This window comes from Cebus imitator, unplaced genomic scaffold (genome assembly GCF_001604975.1).
Source record: "Cebus imitator isolate Cc_AM_T3 unplaced genomic scaffold, Cebus_imitator-1.0 Scaffold104, whole genome shotgun sequence".
Lineage (NCBI taxonomy): Eukaryota > Metazoa > Chordata > Mammalia > Primates > Cebidae > Cebus > Cebus imitator.
Window position 1 is genome coordinate 5,811,516 of NW_016107419.1, and position 21,775 is coordinate 5,833,290.

At 43.9% G+C, this 21,775-nt stretch overlaps 1 protein-coding gene across 6 annotated transcripts in view; it reads left to right on the plus strand.

The window, feature by feature from the left end:
* CASP7 (caspase 7) overlaps positions 1-20,211 on the plus strand; it is a 41,893-nt gene extending 21,682 nt beyond the window's left edge. For all 6 annotated transcript variants that reach the window (XM_017537617.2, XM_037741722.1, XM_017537613.2 and 3 more), the window contains 5 exons: positions 10,655-10,791; positions 11,271-11,399; positions 14,542-14,717; positions 15,390-15,519; positions 18,593-20,211. In XM_017537617.2, the coding sequence (XP_017393106.1) occupies positions 10,655-10,791; positions 11,271-11,399; positions 14,542-14,717; positions 15,390-15,519; positions 18,593-18,819 (799 nt within the window). In that variant the 3' untranslated portion in view covers positions 18,820-20,211. The remainder of the gene's footprint in view (positions 1-10,654; positions 10,792-11,270; positions 11,400-14,541; positions 14,718-15,389; positions 15,520-18,592) is intronic.
* Positions 20,212-21,775: the final 1,564 nt, after the last annotated feature.

Genomic DNA, 21,775 nt, shown 5'->3' on the forward strand with positions numbered 1-21,775 from the left:
TTTAATTCACCACACACTCACTTCCCGTTTTTGTTTATTAACTTCCAGGTAGTCTGAGATGTTTTGCCATCATGTGAGTGCTGTTTTGCAGCCTGTTGTAGATGTGGCACTTCGGTGGGTTGACCATGTGTGATGGTCATCAGCTTTACATAGCTGTGTGATGGTTTATTCTGTTGATACTCTGTCTCTTGCTTAGCTATTCCCCTGTTGTTTCTGATTTTTCACTCTTAAAGATTGTGCTCCTGGCTGCATGTTTATGGAAATTTGGGGGGTTTTTTTCCTTTGAACCCCATGCTCATAGACAGTTGCTTTTTTCCATGGGGAGCCATCCCAGGGTTGGGGGATACTACAATGGGGAGCTGGGGCATTTTTGCCGGTCAGCAGAGAAGGGAGAGGCCAGTGTGACCTTCCCAGCCCGAGTTTGAATGGTCCTATGGAAAACTCCAGCGTGCAGTTCACTGCTGATTCAGTCACAGGCCTTCAGGGCCAGGCGGCCTGTGCCAGTCTTCTGTCCCCTGCTGAGCTCCGAGCATGTTGAGTTTTTATTATTACAGAGAAGAAGGAAACTCACTTCCTGTCGTCGCAGAGCACAGCCTAGTTCTGATGCAAAGGGGACTGTTTTCGGATGGAGACACTAGGTACCACCTGCACTCTTTCTTTTCTTCTCTGTCTTGCTCTGTGCTTTGGTATGTTAGGACGATGGGGATGCCCTCTGTTGAGAGGTTGAGACCATGAATGAATCATCCCCAAAATATTTAGACAAAGTGGCTACGAAAACCAGAGCTCTAGTTCCGAATGAAACAGCTCTGGGGAGATGTGAGCCTGGTGGTGTGTTTACTTTCATGCTGATGAATGTCTGCAGGCAGATAGAGCTACTGGGAATCCTATTCATGGTGATGCTTTAGAAAATAAATCGCAGTGGGTTTGCATGCTTATATTCCTTTCCAAATATAGAAGGACATAATTTACATTTTGAGTAGCCCAGGGGATCCATAAGAGGATGAAACCTGTATTTATCCACTTCAGTGATGGGGAAAATTATACTTGCACCCGGAATGGATTGTAAAAATCCACTGTACTCTTTCTAAGGTTTTTTATTTCTTTGTAAAGGAGGCAGAATACTTTTATCCTATAATGTTTTCTGGTACAAGTTGCTGTAGGCGCTTCCAGGAGATCTTTTTAGCTAAATAATCATGAGAGCTTGGTTATAATTTTTTGACTCTTGACTTTGTTGTGGTGAAAATGACTGAGTTGACCTCACACTGTGAAATCAGAACTTGGAAGAAATGGCTCTCTAAGAAGTTAGGACAGCCTGGTTCCTTCTTGATAGTTGATGCTGGGATTATCTGTGTTCCTAGCTGAGATTTATGCTTATCTGAACACATCTGAAAACGAAGATAATGGTACTTACCCACACTGGCAAGAAAACTCAACACGAAGAAGCAGTTGGGATGGTTAGCACGCACTGGTCAACCTGCTGTGTTAATTAACTTCCCTTTGCATTTTAATGCACACTTAAGTGCACTTAATAAGTCATTCTACCAAGATATTGAAGTGCGTTGTGATCTTGCTTGTTTGGCACTTAAGCATGGTGATTTAGTAGCCAGATTTCTTTTTTCAAATCTGCAGTGAATTGTGGAACACACAAGCTTTTAAGCGGATTTAGAACTTTCAATTCACTGCTCTGGTTTATCTTGGACTTTGCACTTAATAGCAGGTTCCAAAACAAGAATCTTACGTTTCTTTGCAAAGTAATCTTAGTAAAAGTCTTCAGAATGTAAAAAAGGACCAAAGCAAAGATAGTTGTATCAGCAAGTAGCAAGAGAGGGGTAAAGGGGCTGGATAGAATGGGAAGTGATAGACTCTGGAGTAAAGAGTACCCTGGCCAGTTTTATTTGCCTTGTCTTTCTTTGCCTCTCGTCTGTACTTTGCAGAATCAATGGGATAATGATTGTTAATTGAGTTTGTAAAGCATAAGCCTGTAAAAATATTCACAGTTGTTCATGGTGACTTAACAAATATCTGAAGTGGCTCCTCCACCATTTGTATCATTCATCAACTTCGGAAGAAACACTCATGCCCATTGATCTGGACTTGAAAGAATCTCTGTGGCCTTTTCCTTCTGCCTCCCCTTTTGGTGGGGTGCAGCAGTTCTCACATGCATCAGCATCCTCTGCAGCGAGGTCCTAGGAACCTGGAGAAACAAGAACAGCCACTTTTAGAAAATCATGTCTTTGGGGATGATCGCCAGCTGAAGAAGTTTCTAATCTAGACCTTTGAAAGCATCTTACTCTCCTTATTCCTGCACCAGCTCCCACCCCTGGGAGAACCTGCTGGGCTCAGCTGTGGACTGTTGCCTTCTTTGTGCCATTGGCTAATTAATTAGCACAATCTCCCGGGAGCCCTTAAGGCCCTTTCTTCTGTCCAATAGCAGTTGTTTATCTGATGATCTGCTCGGCTCCAGCAAGTGATTTCCAAACAGACTGTAACTCTACTCACTGCTAGGACTGGGATCACAAAGCATGCCTCCTGTGACTGTGCCAGAGTGAATTACTGCTCACACCTAGGCTGCCCCAGGGACTCTACATAGTTTGTTACAAACGAAGGAGACTCTAAGGATGACATTGCCTGCTGGGGCATTTCCTAGAAGGCTTTGTTTAATGTTCAGCTCAGCTGTCACTGCTAGGAGACCTTGCAGGATTCATGGAGAGTTGTAAATTGCCCCCGTGGCCCTAAATACACCCTCACTGCCACAGAGGGGCGTCTTCCAGAGGCTGTGCTTCCTGAGGTATGTCAGGTTCCATCTTCTGGCCAAGAGCCAAGGGGCCAATAGGCTGTGCACAGCTGGAGAGGTGTGTGATACAGTAGAGCGAGCCAGTGTTCTCTGCCCCACATGGGAGTGTGAATCGACACCATGCACGAATGTGGGGCCAACATCTTCCAACAGCTTCTCTTCTCCCACGGGCTCTGGAAGCAGGCGAGGGTCTTGAAACAAGATCAGAGACCACAATGAAAAGTCAGAGCCAAGAGGGCACATGCAGTGGACAGACAGGCTTGTTACCATGACCCTCAAGCTTCAGAGGGTCCTGTGTGACTTGCCCACAGACACACAGCTGTGCGGTAGAGCAGGGATTCAAACCCAGGCAGTCCAGCCCCTGAATCCATGGATTTATCTACTGTACCACCCTTCAAGCGTCTCCTTATGCACATACGAGCAAATCTGGACATATTTTCTTTTCTTCTCAGTTTTTTTTAAAAGGTAGAGCACACTGCTGCCATTGTTCCGCACTTTGGTTTTATTCTGTACTTAACACGACTGATTGGAGATTGTCCCACATCAGACCATAAAGAGCTTCCTCATTCTTGTTTACAGTTCTGTGTGATTTTGATTAAAGAACCCTTCCCTTTATGATCCAACCTGGTTATTAGCGAGTGACTAATTGAATAAACTTATGTCTGCTAGCTAGTTCTTGTAATTGAGGGGTGCTATGAAGGCTCAACATTGGGCATGGGAGAGTCAGGGGGAATGAGGGAAGAAAATTTACTACTCCAAAAATGTTTCCAAGTAGTATTAGGCCTCTCCCCTGAAAGAAATACTCGAGCAAAAGAGTCGTCTTTTGTTCCTGCAGCATCAGCAGGCAGGGGCTGCCCTAATTGGCTCCCTCTCCGAAATCTGTTCCCTTCCTATATGTGAGCTTTGAGCCTGAGGCTGTACCTAATCAGTGTCTCTGCAGCAGCCTTGCAATAAGAGTTGGTGAAATGGAAGTGCAGGTAGCAGTGTGCCCCTCCCTCACCTGTCCCTGACATGTCCTGCTGGTTACCAGGCAGGACAGCAGCTCCATTTAGCTGATCTGCACCTAGTTAAACTGGAGGTGGCCCAGGGCCTCTGACTGTGGTGTTTCTTCAGCACAAAACACTCTTCACTCATTCACACAATACTGTTAAGCACCTGCTATGTGAGGGACACTGTTCTAGAAGCTGAGGGAACCGCAGCAAAGTAGTCCAAGTCCTGCCCTCATAGAGTTTACACTCTAGCAGGAGACAACATAGCTCTGTAATTTGAGGTCAGGTGATGAGTTGTGATTTAAAAGTTAAGGCAGGGGCTGGGTGCTGTGTGGCTAATGCCTGTAATACCAGCATTTTGGGAGGCCGAGGCTGTCAGATCACCTGAGGTCAGGAGTTCAAGACCAGCCCAGCCAACATGGTGAAACCCCATCTCTACTAAAAATACAAAAAATAAAAAGTAGCCAGGCATGGTGGTATGCCCCTGTAATCCCAGCTACTTTAGAGGCTGAGGCAGGATTGAGAAGGAAAAAGTAGATATAATAGAGGTAGTAACTCACATAGGCCCTGCGGGCTGTGGTCAGGACCCTGGAGTTTCTTAACGGCATGTGGGAAAACCAAAGGATGGCTCTGGGCAAGGAACTAATCTGACTGGATTTATCTATCTCTTTTTTTTTTTTTTTTTTTTATATATAGGGTCTCTGTTGCCAAGGCTGGAATGCAATGGCACCATCTCAGCTCACTGCAGCCTCTGCCTCCTAGGCTCAAGTGATCTTCCCACCTCAGCCCCCAAAGCAGCTAGGACTATAGGCACACACCACCACGCCTGGCTAAATTTATTTATTTATTTATATTTTTTGTGGAGACTGAGTTTCTCTATGTTGCTTAGGCTGTTCAAACTCCTGGGCTCAAGTGATCTGTCCACAGTGGCCTCAGAAAGTGCTGGCATTACAGGCATGAGCCACCACACCTGGCCTTAGCATTTTTATTTATTTAAAAGTTCACTGTGGTGGGAAGCCAGTTAGGAAATGGTGGACGTCAGGTCAGAAGATGATGCAGCTTGGGCCTTGCAGGGTCCTGGCCTGAGGCAGCAGCAAGATGCCCAGCAAACTAAGGTTGTTGTGTGCAGAGACTCCAGACCCAGGGACAGTGGCCAGCTCCACCGGGTGGGAGCCACCGTGGGTACCCTGGGTCCTGCCATGCCCTGTGATCCTCTGCAAGCTGGTCCGAGCTGAAGGCCATCAGGAGACACCCTGAAGGCTTCTGAAACCCTGGAGCAGAGTTTCACAGGGAGCACTGGGAGGGCTTTAAGTGGTGATGGTGGGATGATTTCTTTCTTTTTTGAGAAGGAGTCTTGCTCTGTCACCTGGGTTGGAGTTCAATGGCACAGTCTCGGCTCACTGCAACCTCTGCTTCATGGGTTCAAGCGATTCTTGTGCCTCAGCCTCCTGAGTAGCTGGGATTACAGGTGGATGCCACCACACCTGGCTAATTTTTGTAATTTTGTAGAGATGGGGTTTCACCATGTTGGCCAGGCTGGTCTTGAACTCCTGACCTCCAGTGATCTGCCCGCCTGGAATTACAGGCGTGAGCCACTGCACCCGGCCTGATTTCACTCAGGCTTACAGGAATCCTGGGCTCGAGCATCACTCGCTCTCCTCCTCCATTCCCACATTTCTCTTATCCATTGGCTTTGTTCTGCCCAAAAGTGGCCGGTCTGTCTCTTGGCTCCTCAGGCCACATGGTAAAACATGGCAGCCACCGACTCTCATTTTAGCCACTTTGACAGAGACTGACCCTTTTTCTCAATTTCAGTTCTCAAATTCCCAGGGAAGAGGGCTGATTGGCCCAGCCTTGGGATCAGGTGCCCCCTGGACCAATCAGTGGTGGCTGCACGGTCAAGGGGGTGGGATGACAAATCACTTTCTACCAGTATGGTGGCTCTCACTACAGTCTCAAAGGGAGAATGGGGGTGAAAGGGATATAATCCCCAGGGGAAATAAGGTGCCCCAAAACATCACAGCTCTTAGATGCAGAGCTTTTAGGTAGTAGTCTAATCTCTTGCACTCTGATTCTTGAAGAATATATCTATAAGCAGTGGACTTTTAGTCCCTCTCCCTCTTTATTTCTGGTGCTTTCTTCCTGATGCCTTCTAGATCTTTACATCTTTTCTTTGTCTGTCTCCAGTTACATGATTAAAGCATGTAACTGAATAGGTTACATGCTTTAAACATTAGGGTTTGCTTCCTCAAAGTTATGCTATGGACGGAGTTTTCCCAAGGCCAGCTCTTCTTAGGAAGATGAGTTTGATGGGATTGAATTGATAGTCACTTACAAACACACATCTGTGGTCTGGGAAGATGTGGGTTTAACAAAAAAGCTATTTTGTTTAAAAGGAAAAATTAATATTGACTGTCTCAAATCCAGAAAGAGGAAGCAGATACCAAGTTCATTTTGAAAAATAAGAGTTCATTTTAGGGGCAGGCTAGCTAAGCTCTTTTGCTTAGAAGGAGAAATTAATATTAACAGACTCAAATCCAGAAGGAGGAAGCAGATATTAAGTTCATTTTGAAAAATAGGAGTTCAATTTAGGGGCAGGCTAGATATTTCCCTTTTGAGATATTTACCAGGAGTGAGAATCACATTTCATGTTCAATTTTAAGGTACTTTTCATAACCACGGACAGTGTTTTGTTTTGTTTTGTTTTCAAGTGTGTTTGTCTTTATTCCCCTACTGTGTTCTTTTTATGTAACCAGCTAATTTTCCAAGTTTTATTCTGATAGAACCAGAGTTCTTTTATTTTTCACTTAAACATATCTAATTCTGTTTTTCTTATAAAGGATACTTGCTGGTTTTGTTTTGTTCATCACCGAGGATGAGCTAATGACAGCTTTAAAAAATCCCAGCTTGTTTATTACTTGGATATCATCATAGAGATCCGTATCACAGAAGAAAGAAGTAGGATTTTATCTCTGAAGGGACTTTAGTGCATAAACTGTGGTTTCCAGCCTGCCAGACTTCATGCTACTCTTAGGATCTTTGAATAGCCTTAAATTAGCTACAAGACCTAGGAAGCTTGCTCTGAAATTCAGTTGACATGTTAAAAACCCTACTTTAGGCTGGGCGCAGTAGCCTACCTTGTAGTCCCAGTACTTTGGGAGGGCGAGACAGGTGTATCATCCGAGGTCAGGAGTTCAAGACCAGCCTGGGCAACGTGGTGAAACACCATCTCTATTAAAAATGCAAAAATTAGCTAGGCATGGTGGTGCATGCATGTAATCCCAGCTACATGGGAGGCCAAGGCACAAGAATCGCTTGAACCTGGGAGGTGGAGGTTGCAGTGAGCCGAGATTGCACTACTGCACTCCAGCCTGAGTGACAGAGAGAGACTCTATCTCTAAATAAATAAATAAATAAAAGCCCTACTTTACCTATTCAGTATTCTTTACTTTTATCCCATTCTGGTATTATTAAGGGTTACAGAGAGCACTGGATGAAGCCCATCCTGAAGCTACCTTGGTAGAGGGGTTAACTGGGCCAGGAGACCTGATTTCAGAAAGGTCACAGATTATATTCAACCTTCCACAAAAGTAACCTGGAAGATGAGTAAGTCCTGTCCTGAATTTTAATATCAAAGACAGTGTTCGTTCAAAGAAAAAATAGTCTAGTAGAGAAAGAATACCCTTTGGGGTCAGGTCACCAGGAGTCACATTCCAACTCCGAACTTGAATTTTCTTATCTGCACAAAGGCAGCATGGCTGGGAGAACATGCAGTGAGTTTATAAAGCTCCTGGCCCATAGGTGGCAGGTACTAATAAGAAATAACTACGTAAATCTACGTATTTTGGACTTATGTATTATTTTTGTGTTGGTCGCCTCTGCTTTTGAGGTCTTACTCAAGAAATCTTTGCCCATACCAACGTCCTGGAGAGTTTCCTCAACATTTTCTTCTAGCAGTTTCATAGTTTCAGCCCTTAGATTTAAATCTTTCATGCATTTTGATTTAATTTTTGCATATGGCAAGAGTTAGGAGTCTAGTTCCATTCTTTTGCATATGGTTATCTAGTTTTCCCAGCACCATTTATTGAAGAGATTGTCCTTACCCCAATGTATGTTCTTAGCCCCGTTGTCAAAAATGAGTTCCCTGTAAATGCATAGATTCATTTCTGGGTTTTCTCTCTTCCCCCCCCCATTGGTCTGTATGTCTGTTTTTATGCAAGTACCATGCTGTTTTGATTACTATAGCTTTGTAGTATAATCTGAAGTCAGGTAAAGTGATTTCTCCAGTTTTGTTCATTTTTCTCAGGATGGCTTTGAATATTCTGGGTCTTTTGTGGTTTCATATACATTTTAGAATTTTTTCTTCTATTTCTGTGGAGACTGTAATTGGTATTTTTGATAGGGAGTGCATTGAAATCTGTAGACTGCTTTGAGCAGTATGGACATTTTTAACAATATTAATCCTTTGAATCCATGGCCAACTGCCTGGATTTGGACTTGCTGTGCCCCCTCACAACCCTGAGCTAGTTACTTCCCCACCCGAGCCTCTACAGCTCATCCTTAAAGGAGGTTACAATGACATCTGTCTCCCTCTCTGAATTGCTATCAGGATTCAGTGAGCACATGCAGATTAGAGTTTTAACAAGATCCAGGCCTCTAGTAAGCACTGGCAAGTGTTCATTGTTATTATTATTACTTATAAAATGGGCATGATTATCCCCCCTCTACCTACCTTTGAGGCACCCATTAAAGACCAGAGATTTTGTGTGTCCGAAAGGCTGTACGTACATATTTTAACAAGTACAGAAGACGCTGTCAATAGCAGTTATTAACAGGGTGGCAATAAGGAAATCCTATTGCTGTCTGAATGGCGTGTCCTTGAAACTCCCTTTGCTGATACTGACATCTCCAAGGGGCAGGGGGCAGGGAGACATCACAGGAAGTACCTGCTGCCACCGCATCTCCCATCTAATTTTGTGAAAGTCACGAAATGCATCACCTACTGCATGCAACTGACTGCGTTACATGAAAGGAAGTAGGTGCTCTGCAAAGGATTAATAACTCACTGGATCAGGTCACACCGGCGGATGAACACAGAGCTCTGACCAGCCCCAAGTTCAGCACTCTTTTGTGCGACTGCTTTGTGGGAGGAAATATGAAGAAAATCCGGTGTCACCCTGTAAACCAGATAGAACACAAAACAGTGGAGGAGCCCAGAGAAGGCGAAACAGATTCAGGATATTTCTCTTTTAAAAGTAGAATGGCATTACGGAAGAAATTTGACCTTCCAAAAAGTGGAGGATAAAGTGATGTTCAAGGGGAAAAACAGCGATATGGCATCTGTAGCTTAGACATACAGAGTTCATGTGTAATTTGGAGTAAGGTAAGAGTGGCGGGGGTTGGGGAGGCCACGCCCTTTCAGAGATTCTGAGAAACTCTGACCGTAAAAGTCCATGACAACTCAAGGGCAGTACCCTTGACCCCACGTTTGTCAGGTAACAGGCTGGGTTTTAACTTTTACTTTGCTGCTTTAACCCTGGCTGGGTGCTGTGGGAGAGTGGCGGGTAGAACCTTCTAGCAAATACTCCAGGGGACAGGGTTGCAGACTCAGACCCGCTCTTCACTAGCTGGGTGTCCTGGGACAACCCCTGTCTCCCAGTGGACCTCAGTTTCCATATCTGTAAAATGAAGTGGATATGATTCTATTGATTCATTCATATAACAAATATGTATTGAGCAACTTACATGCCAGGCATTGTTCTCCGTGTTGGGGATTCAGTGATTTTCAGGACAGAGAAATATCTTCCTCCTGGAGCTCACGTTGGCATGGATGGCTGGCAAGATGGCTTCCCACCCTCATTGGACATGTGTCTCTCTGCCCACTCCATAGTGCTTCATGTCCCACCACGGTACCTACCTGCTAGACTTTTGGCAAAACTGGACCACCAATTGTCTGGAGACTGGAAAGAGCCTACTTTTTTGTTGTAATCTCTCAGCTCCTTTTTCCCCCTTTTAATGTAAATGTTATTAAAATGTAGCATCCACAGAGAAAGTATACACACTGATAAGTTTTCACCAACAGAAACACACATGTAACCAGCACCCATACCAAGAAACAAAATACAACTTACTCTCAAGACAGGCCCTATGTCCCTCTGGTTTCTGACCTCCACCATAGGGAAAACCCCATCTCCAGATTTCTAATCCTAGTTATTAGTTTTGTTCTTTTCAACTTTGTACGTACTCTTTTGCATGTCAGTTCTTTCACTCATATTTGTGAGGTTTATTCATGTTGTTTCACGTTGTGGTTTGATCATTCTTATATAGTATTTCATTAGATGAACGTTCAACAATGTGTGCATTTGACTGTGGATGGACATGAGTATCATTTTCTGTTTGAGGCTATTGCTGAATGGTATTGCTGTGACATGTATGGGCCTGTCTTTTGGTGAACATGTTTGCATTTCCCAGGGGAGTTGTTCTGGCATAGGTTATGTGTATGTTCCATTTCAGTAGCTTCTTCCAGTTTTCCTCAATGGGGGTACAAAGTAGGTACCCACCAGCAATGTCTGACAATCCCCAGGGCTGAGTACTCTGCTTCTTTTACACTGTAGCCATTCTGGTGAGTGTGTACTGTCATCACATTGTGATTTTAATTTGCATTTCTCTGGCATCTAATAAAATCTGTCAGGGGACCCTGTTCCACTTAAATATGGCAATTAAACAGTTATCTGTGCACACCAGGTCTTTTCTCCAAGGATATTGCGGTTTTCATAGGCACCCCCCTCTTTCACGCTCGTAGTAAAATCAAGAGGCATTACTATACACACTTCTTCCACAGCCCCTGACTGTGGAACTTTTATTTTCCCAGTAAGAAGAAGAAAAATGTTTCAGAGCAATCCATCAAGACCACCCGGGACCGAGTGCCTACGTATCAGTACAGCATGAATTTTGAGAAGGTGGGCAAATGCATCATAATAAACAACAAGAACTTTGATAAAGTGACAGGTAGGTGTGTGGGTGTGGATGATCCTTTCCGGTTCCGTTTCATCTTCTCCTATTTGTATCGGACATTTATGGGAGAAACGCTGCACCCCCCTACTGTGGCAGACAAGCCCTCTGAAGGCGGAGTTCCTGTGTCCGGGGAAAGGGTTATGTGGAAATAGAGAACGTTCAGCCTGAGGCCCCACCACATGTGTTAGCTGATGCGGGGCTTTTACCAAAAGGCTAAGAATCAAGGGAGGCCTTGGCTTTGATGGAGCGGAGTGTTACAAGGAGGCTCACCTGTTGCGGCCAGGCTGCACTGTTAGCCTCCCCTTTGAGTTTGCTTCGATTTGTTTAAACTGGGGCCGTGGAAGGCGTTATATATATTGGAGTGTTTCTGCTGCATCCGGCACCAGTATATTTAGCGCCTGGTCCACTGGTACCCGCATGTGGTATTCAGCCAGGGGATGCTCACCTGTGGACTTGTTGCTTGATTCCCACAGGTATGGGCGTTCGAAACGGAACAGACAAAGATGCCGAGGCGCTCTTCAAGTGCTTCCGGAGACTAGGTTTTGACGTGATCATCTATAATGACTGTTCTTGTGCCATGATGAAAGATCTGCTTAAAAAAGGTGAGCGCTGCCAGGAGTGGTGGCTCACACCTGCAACCCCAGAACTTTGGGAAGCCAAGGTGGAAGGATCACTTGAACTTAGGAGTTCAAGACTGGCCTGGGCAAAATGGCAACACCCCATCTCAAAAAAAGGTTTTTAATTAGCTAGGCATGATGGCATGCACCTATAGTGCCAGCTACTTGGGGGCCTGAGGTGGAAGGTTTGCTTGAGCCTAGGAGGTCAAGGCTCCAGTGAGCCATGTTCATACCACTGCACTCCAACCTGGGTGACAGAGTGAGACTCTGTCTCAAAAAAAAGAGAAGTTGAGCCCTTACCACCTCTCTGGCTGCCTTCTTCCTGTACCCAAGGGAGGCGATCCTCGCACCTTGGCCAGGCCCATCTCAGGAGGATGCCTGTGCAGGACAGAGGAATTTCAGTATGAGAAACCTCCCCGCTCTTGAGCAGTCCACAGGCATCCTGGAGTAGGCAGGTCTCTTTCAGGGAGCCTTCAATCTCTTCATAAAAATATGAAATCAGCTTAAATTCCAGCAAGAGAAATAGATTCATTATATACAGAATGGTCACAATTTCAAAAGACTCATTCCTGGAAGTAAAAAATCTGTGTCATCCTTTCCAGAATGAAGTGTAAGTATAAACTTTTCTCTCATGGTGGATAGAGAATAATAATTCCCATATGCTTTAGAGCTACATTATTTTTTATATAGCATGTTCACAAAATTATTTCATTAGCTCTTTAACAGGAGCCCTGCAATGTTGGGGAACAGAATCTAATGCTCATTTTATAAATGTAGAGGTGGGCCACGTGTGGTGTCTCTCACCTGTAATCCCAGCACTTTGGGAGGCTAAGGCAGGAGGATCACTTGAGGCCAGGAGTTCGAGACCAGCCTGGCCAACATGGTGAAACCCCATCTCTACTTAAAAATACAAAAATTAGCCGAGTGTGGTGGTGCACTACTGTAATCACAGCTACTTGGGAGGCTGAGGCGTTAAAATCACGTGAACCCAAGAGGCAGAGGTTACCGTAAGCCAAGATGGTGCCACTGCACTCCAGCCTGGGTGACAGCAAGACTCTGTCTCAAAAAATAATAAAATAAAATAAATGAAGGGGTGAAGCTTCAGAGAGGATGGAAGATGCACCAAAGGTTGCAGTTAGTAGGGGCAGAACCAAAACCCCACACCCTGGTCTTCTGACTCCAGGACAAATGCGTTTTCTGTTACACCACCCTCTCTAATGGATGCCACCCAGGGTCTTCTGGCATTTAGGGTGAGTGTTTGAAAGTAACATCCTACCAATTCTTTAGACACAGACCCACAGGAAGTAGATAGGAACACAGTCTCAATCACGGCTGTGTTTCTTAATTTTGCAGCTAAAACAAAAAGTCCTCACCGTCTCTATTTTTTTAAACTAGGCTTTTTCCTAATTTCCTCCAACTTGACTGTTGCAAACTGACCTTTTGTACCCTAGTAGGTCATGTGCTAGACCAGACTAGAAATCAGGGGTCCTAGATCCGGGTCTGGCCCAAGTTCTAACAGCTAGGCAACCCAGGCAAGGCAACCACATCATCCTGATTTTTTTGCTTTCCTGAAATGCAGATTATGATACCAGCTCCTGCTGTTTCTTGCAGATGGAGTGAGGAAGTTTGTGAGCCAAGAGGAATTTTGTGAGCATGCTTTGAGAAGTATAATGGCCCAGACAGGCATATGAACTTGTCCCAATTGTAGTTTCTGTTCTTTTGAAAGGTGATTCATTCTGCCCAAGCCCAAAGCATGCCACAATCAGAGAATTTTTGTTTATTGTCCTCTCAAACTAGTAAAGCATTTATTTTTTCTGACTTTACATGCAGTCAGTTCCAGTGAAGACAAAACTCCCGTTTTCTAACAATCCTAATTTGTGTGATCTTAAAATAAGCTAAGAACTCCCAACTTTCACCATCGCCTTGTACCTCTGCTGTCAAAACTAATATCGGAATCACTGTGCAGATGATACAAAGGTGTCTCAGGCATTCGAATGGGAGAGGCCACTCTTGCTCTGCCTGGAGCTGGTGAGGTAGCTGAACTGTGCAGTGTCCTGGGCTTAAAGCATGGCCCCAAGGCTCCAACAGGTTGTACCACCTTTGGGGAAGGTTATGAAATATCTCTGAGGTTTCATTTTTTTAATCAGTGAAATAAACATAAATGAGGCCTACTTCCAGCCTTGTAGGAATTAAAAGTAACTCATGTAAAGTACCTAAAAGTTATTCCTTTCCCTCTCAATCAGAGAAGAAAGGATAAGTTTATTATCTAGTTATAGGTTGGTGCAAAAGCAATCGCAGTTTTTTCCATTAAAAGCAATGGTTAGTTAGTTAACCTAATAGCTGGTTAGTTAGTGTCCCAGAGCTTTTGATGAGTTCTAGCTGGGCCAACTAACTACATGGTTTATAATTCCTCTCCTCAGTACCCTAAATGCACATCCAATCTAGCATTTTTATTTATTTTTTCTTTAATTTTGTTTAATTGTGGTAAAATATACATAACATAAAGTTTACCATCGTCACCATTTTTAAGTGTTATGGATCAGAACGACATTCACATGGTGTATCACCATCACCACCATCCATCTCCAGGCTTTTTTTCATCTTCCAAATCTGAGACTTTGGCTCTATTAAACACTAGCTAGCTATTTCCCCTTCCCTCCAGCCCCTGGCAACCATTGTCCTGTATTCTCTCTCTGAACTTGACTCCTCAAGGTACCTCCTGAAAATGGAGTCATGCAGTGCATGCCTTTAGTAACTGGCTTATTTCACTTAGTATAATATTTTATCCTCTTTAACACATACATGCATGATGGTTATTATATGGCCTGTTTTACAATTTACAGATAAGGAAACCAAGGCACAAAATGGTTCAGTAACACTCCTGATATCACGGAACCAGCCAACAGTAGGGCCATGCCCATCAGCCCCCATACGCTATCCCTCCCTCTTAACTTCTTAGATAAGTCTGGTCCTTTGAGAGGAGCCCAGTGCCCGGGCCCTCCCCTCTACTCCCTTGTACCCCTCTAATAGTCAGGGGCAGCTACCAGGCTGCCTCTGGAAATGCTGCTTCTGAGGCCCCCAAGAACTTAAGCATTAACTCTTCAGTGTTCATATTGTTTGCTTGCAGCTTCTGAAGAGGACCATACAAATGCTGCCTGCTTCGCCTGCATCCTCTTAAGCCATGGAGAAGAAAATTTAATTTATGGGAAAGATGGCGTCACACCAATAAAGGATTTGACAGCCCATTTTAGGGGGGATAGATGCAGAACCCTTTTAGAGAAACCCAAACTATTCTTCATTCAGGTAATCTCTTTTCAATGCCGGTACACTTGAAAATGGGGAAAGATTACAGAGTGACGGGATGGCATCATTTTTACAAATGTAAGTGCTCTTCCAAATTAAAATTAGGGTTTTATTTTTCTGTCACTGAATGGTTGACATATGTGTTTGCACTGGATCACAAATTATGAAGATTTCTTTTTTTTTTTTCTTTGAGACAGAGTCTCGCTGTCACCTAGGCTGGAGTACAGTGGTGCAATCTCGACTCACTGCAACCTCCACCTCCCAGATTCAAGTGATTCTCCTGCCTCAACCTCCCAAGTAGCTGGGATTGCAGTCATGCACCACCATGCCTGGCTAGTTTTTGTATTTTTAGAAGAGATGGGGTTTCACCCTGTTTGTGAGGCTGGTCTCAAACTCCTGGCCGCCTCCCAAAGTGCTGGGATTACAGGTGTGAGACTTCACGACCGGCCATAAATTATGAAGGTTTCTTTAAGACATTGCAATACTTTTATTTGCTTTGCTTAGTAATTTGACACACATTCATTCATTCATCTGTTCATCAGATTATCACTGAGCTCCTAAGTTTGCCCAGTTCTAGGTATTGTCCCAGTTCTAGGTATTGGGACGTAGCAGTGAACAGCATGCACGTTTCTGTCCCCAACGGCATGGATTGATGTCTGCTTTGATACTTAGGCTTGCCGAGGGACAGAGCTCGATGATGGCATCCAGGCCGATTCAGGGCCCATCAATGACACAGATGCTAATCCCCGATATAAGATTCCAGTGGAAGCTGACTTTCTCTTCGCCTATTCCACGGTTCCAGGTATCATGTTCATTGTCTGCTAAGCATACTTCAGTCCATTCCATCATCAAAACACAGACTTGGGGGCTGTATTAGTTTCCTCTTGCTGCAGTAATGCATTACTACAAACACAGTGGCTTAAAATACACAAATGTATTATCTTGCACTTCTGGAGGTCAGAATTCCAAAACAGGTTGGCAGGGCTACATTCCTTCTGGAGGTTCAAGGGAAAATCCATTTCCTAGCCTTTGTGTGGCACGTTAGAACCTCCTGCATTCCTTGGCTGTGGTCCCTTCCTTCATCTTCAAAGCCAGCAACTTTGCATCTCTCTGACTCTTCTGTCGTGACAGTGCTCTCTTTCTGACCACAGCTGAGAAAGGACTCCTGTGATTAGATGGGACCCACCTGGACACTCCAGGATCATCTCCCCATGTCAGTCCAATAACCTCAACCACATCTGCAAAGTCCTTTTTTCCACAGCAGGTTTCGTGTTCACAGATTCTGGGGTTAGGGGATGGCCATCTGTGGGCACCGTTATTCTGCCTACCACAGAAATGCATTCACTTTTCTCTCCAGGAAAGCTGACTTGGGACTTGCTCTTGGACTTCCCAGCCTTCATAACTTAGAGAAATAGACATCAGTTGTTTAAACCACCTAGTCTCAGGTATTTTGCTATAGCAGCCCAAGAAGACTGATATACCCTGCGATCCAGCCCCAAGTTTTACCAAATGCACTGGGCTGTCTGGCCCCTCAGCACTCCATCTGACAAGCCATTTATTATTCTTATTGTTATCATTTATTATTATTATTATTGGTAATTATAAGGACAAACATTTCTATAGTGCTTTACAATACAGAGTGTCTTTCGTGTGTCTTTTCTCATATCATCCTTACAATAATAGCATAAATAGGAAAGGTATTATTGCTGTCCTGATTTTACAGATAAAAGAATTTTCAGTTTAGATGAGCTTAAGTGATTTCGGTATGCAGTGGAGCTATGGCTCAGACCAAGGTTCCTTTACGCTGCAGCCTGTACACAGGTACCAAAAAATGCCAGTAATGGGCAAGCCTACTCACTGTTTACCAAGCGCCGCATTAGACCGAGTCTGTACAATGAAAGTCCTTCCTTTGTTTTGGGTACAAACCAGCACTAAGTTAGAATTTTCCCAGCTGTGCTAGTAGTTTTGTCAAGTGTTTGGCACAAAGGTACTGGTTACAGTAAGCAGGTCGGTGTGTTTGGAAAACCAGCTCTAGCAGCATCTACAGATGGGATTTTGTGAGAGCGATAACTTCACAAGTTTTAAGGATGGTATAAGATAGAAAATAATTTGATCTTCCTGCTCTTGAGAGGGAGGTGGTTTAATGAAGGCATATGTCTGCGTAAACAAACCCAGTGGTAGAGTTGTAGGTGCTCTGAGCAAGGAGGCAGATGGAAAAAACTATGTTTTATTTATTTATTTATTTATTTATTTTTAATATTATTTATTATTATTTTTTTGGAGTCTCAGTTGTCTAGGCTGGAGTGTAGTGGCACGATCTCGGCTCACTGCAACCTCCACCTCCTGGGTTAAAGTGATTCTCCTGCCTCAGCCTCTTGAGTAGCTGGGATTACAGGTACACACCACCATGCCCAGCTAATTTTTATATTCTTAGTAGAGATGGGGTTTCACCACATTGGTCAGGCTGGTCCCGAACTCCTGCCCTTGTGACCTGCCCACCTTGGCCTCCCAAAGTGCTGGGATTATAGGTGTGAGCCACCTCACCTGGGCAAGAAAAGCGATGTTAAAAAGGAGCTGCTGTAACTGAGCCTAAAATTTCAAACAACAGGGGTAAGAGAAAGATGGCTTGTCAGACAGAGTGCTGAGGGGTCGGATACCCCAGTGCATTTGGTAAAACTCAGGGCTGGATCGCAGGGTGTATCAGTTCTTCTTGGGCCACTATAGCAAAATACCTTGTAGTAAGTGGCTTAAACAACAGATGCTTATTTCTCTAAGTTATGGAGACTGGAAAGTCTAAGATCAAGTTGCTGGCTAAGTCAGTTTCTGGTGAGGGCTCCCTTTCTAGCTCATAAATGTCACCTTCTTGCTCTGTTCTCACATGGCAGAGATTGACCTAGACAGAGTGAGTCCTCTGGTGTCTCTTCTTATAAGGACACCAATCCTCTTGGATCAGAGCCCTACCCTAGTGACTTCACTGAACCTTAATTACCTCTATAAAGGCCCTGCCTTTAAATAGTCACGTTATGGGGTGTGGCTTCAACAATTGAATTTTGGGAAGACATAGTTCAGTCCATATCACAGGGTGTTTCAGAGCATGGCCAGGGTCAAGCCAGGACAGGTAGGCAAGTGGCCCTACCATGGTGGGCCCTGTGTGCTGTGCCAAGCAGCCTGAACTTTACCCAGATAAAATGGGGAAAGGAAACCATTTTAGGTTAGGGAGTTACAGGATGAGATTTTCCCTTCCAGGGCATCAGGCTCTCCTAGACCTGCCCCTCAGACAGTTGGCAATTCAGCTTCCTCGTGCCTCTAGATTTCTTCAGCAAGATCCAGCTCTACTCCCCTGTACCCCAGCAGCAGGAACACATCTCAGAATTTTCCGAGGTTCTCTGCAAATTCTTTCTCTAGTAGGCTTGGATTAGAAAGTAGAACAGTCCCTGAAAGGGTGGTGAGGAGTTCCAGAGTTATGGAATAGACCTCTAGTATTTCCTTTGGAAGTCTGCACGTCCAGATCTGTCTCACACTGTCTCACACCCATGTATCTGATGTGTATCAAGTGGGTACCTCCATCAGAACTGTCACAGGAGAGGACCCTGGCAACATCCACCAATGCTGGCCCTTAGTGATGTTGTCTGTCATTGGATTTCCATGCTGAAATACCCAAAGCGCTTTTTAGCATCTTCATGCCAACCCTCTAAATCTCAGATGTTTGCTCTCTGAACACACTGGCATAATTCTCATTAATGACTTGTGTGCAGAGTAGGGTGAAATTGTTTCTGAAAAGCAGGTGTGAAAACCCCATCCATTCATTCTCATTGGTGAGTGGAGCAGCTGTCAGAATTAGCTGATTTGATTGTCTCCTTTCTTTCCTGTTGAAGGCTATTACTCTTGGAGGAGTCCAGGAAGTGGCTCCTGGTTTGTGCAAGCCCTCTGCTCCATCCTGGAGGAGCATGGGAAAGACCTGGAGATCATGCAGATCCTCACCAGGGTGAATGACAGAGTAGCCAGGCACTTCCAGTCTCAGTCTGATGACCCACGCTTCCATGAGAAGAAGCAGATCCCCTGTGTGGTCTCCATGCTCACCAAAGAACTCTACTTCAGTTAGTAACCATACCAGGGGTGCATTCTAGCTGAGAAGCAATGGATCACTCATTAACGAATCAGATGTTTTTTTGATGCTCTTGAAATATTGAGAAATTCTCCAGGATTTTAATTTCAGGAAAATGTATTGATTCAACAGGGAAGAAACTTTCTGGTGCTGTCTTTTGTTCTCTGAATTTTCAAAGACTTTTTTAATAATGTTATTCATTTGGTGACTGTAACTTTCTCTTAAGATTAATTTTCTCTTTGTATGTCTTTTACCTTGTTATTAGACTTAACACATGCAACAAAAGTGACCTCTGGAGAAGGCTCATGCCTGTGTCCACTGTAATTGGTGGTGACACTGGTAGTCAGAGTCGTGTTTGCACTTGGTAAAGAGAATCCCAGTGTTTGACAAAACACAGCCAAGGGGATATTTACTGACCTTTATTGCAGATTGTGGATATTGAATGTGATTTGAATGATTTTTCACTGGCTTAGGGCAGATTTTCATGCAGAAATTCCCAGATAAGTTTGAGGAGAAAAAGTTTAATGATTCTGATATGTATCTGTCAGGATCTAGTCTGGAAAACAAACTAGAAACAGAAACACCATTCTACGTGTTTCAACAGAGGGAATTTAATACAGGAAATTGACTTATATAGATGATAAAAGAAAAGCCAAACAGCAAGAAGCTGTTACCACACCCAGGGCTATGGGGATAATGGGAAGAGGTTTGGTTTCCTGAATCCAGTAGTGGGATCATCCAGAGGGGCTGGAACCATGGTGGGGGTTCCCTAGGGGGAGCTAGGACCACCAATGGATTGTGGAAAGCAAAGCCATGACAAGGACAAAGCCACTGCCTGAGATGGAGTGAGCTGAGTCAGATACAGAGAATACCTTGGTCTCACCTCTCCTGCTCTCACATCTTCCACCAGCACCTTACCGTTCCAGGACGACCTGGAAGCCACCTTGCCAAGGCCCTTGAAAGAGCAAGGGACAGTGAGGCAGGAGAATGACAAGAAATGAATAAGCCTGGCCCATAATGTGAACATAAGTAATCACATTCCCTAATGTTCAACAATTCATCCATTTAATCATTTATCCATTGGGTTGTCAGATAGTCTACGTATGTGTAAAATAATCTGTTTTGGCTTTACGTGCAAAATCTGTTATAGCTTTAAAAGATATCTGGAACTTTATAGATTGTTCCAAGCCTCATTTTGAGTAAATGTTTGTTACTTCTAGTTCTATAAGTGAGGAAGAGTTTATGGCAAAGATTTTTGGCACTTTGTTTTCAAGGTCGTGTTATCTTTTGAATTCTTGAAAAATGACTGTTTTTTTCTGCCTAATAGTAACTGGTTAACAAACAAATGTTCATATTTACTGATTAAAAATGTGGTTGCTTAATTCCTAACCAGTCTGGTTTGCCTTCCTTTTGAAATTATTTATGGCGATGGAGAAATGAGAAAACAGGATAAGAATTGAACCTGTTGGCTGGGCACAGTGGCTCATGCCTATAATCCCAGCACTGTGGGAGGCAGAGGTGGGTGGATCATTTGAGGTCAGGAGTTCGAGACCAGCCTAGCCAACACGGTAAAACCCCACCTCTACTAAAAATAAAAAATAAAAATAAAAATAAATAGCCAGCCCGGTGTGGTGGTGGGCACCTGTAGTCCCAGCTACTTAGGAGGCTGAGGTAGGATAATTGCTTGAACCTGGGATGTGGAAGTAGTGAGCCGCGATTGCACCACTGCAAAAAAAAAAAAAAAAGAATTGACCCTATTGGCTTGACCTCAACACATAATATATAATTTTTTTGAAGTTAGTACACTAATAAAATAAGTAATCACTTGGGAAGCCGGGACTCCTCACATAAAGGGTTAATCAACTTAGATGTTTGTGATGGGCTGCCATTTATTAATTTTGGCAATAAAATCAGGCAACATAAAAGTATCTTCTTTCAAATAAGAAAACTAATTTCGGGTAAGTTTATTAGACTTGTCCCTGATTTCCTGCCATCTAAAATATTCTAAATGTACAAAACTGGAGATCATAACAAGCATCTACCCTACTGTTCCCAGAAGTCACAGGCCATTCTTTGGAAAATAAGCCATCTATTAAAGGTCTCTATCATAGAAATCAAAGGGCCTACGTGTATTGCAGTGTGACGTAAAAACCATAGCAATCTAGTTATTTGCCTTGTAACCTTCATTAAGAGGAAAGAAATGCTCCCAAGTGTCAGGGTTAATTTTTCCTGATCTCTCTAGGAAGTTTTAGCTTACAGATAATGAATATTACCTTATATCCCAAAGACTTTTAATAGTCTTAGTCCTTGAATACTTCCATGGGCAGACCCTTATTTATTGAGATCAGAAACCCTAGTTCAAGTTGGGGATGTGTTCAGTCATACCACCTTCATTCTAAACTTTCCAGACTTTCTATATTCCGAAAGTCTGATGACAGGTTACCCTAAAGGAGAACTCAGTCCTGGTGAATATACATTCCAAGTTCTCATCATTCAGAACTCCAGTTCCTCCTCGCAGGAGTATCAGACAGGGCACTGCCCTTGTCCCATAGGAAGACAGTGCAGACTACAGCTTCTCCACCGGCTTTATGAACCCAAAGCTGGATTTCTGTTTGTATTTTCGTTTTCCTCAAGGTGCCATTAGGTTAAAGTTTTAGCTATTGGGCCACGTGCGGTGGCTTATTCCTATAATCCCAGCACTTTGGGATGCCAAGGCAGGCAGATCACCTGAGGTCAGGAGTTTGAGACCAGCCTGACTAACACGGTGAAACCTCATCTCTACTAAAAATACAAAAATTAGCCAAACATGGTGTCAGGTGCCTGTAATCCCAGCTACTCTGGAGGCTGAGGCAGGAGAATCACTTGAACTCAGGAGGTGGAGGTTGCAGTGAGCTGAGATCTTGCCACTGCACTCCAACCTGGGAGACAGAGCAAAATTCTGTCTCAAAAAAAA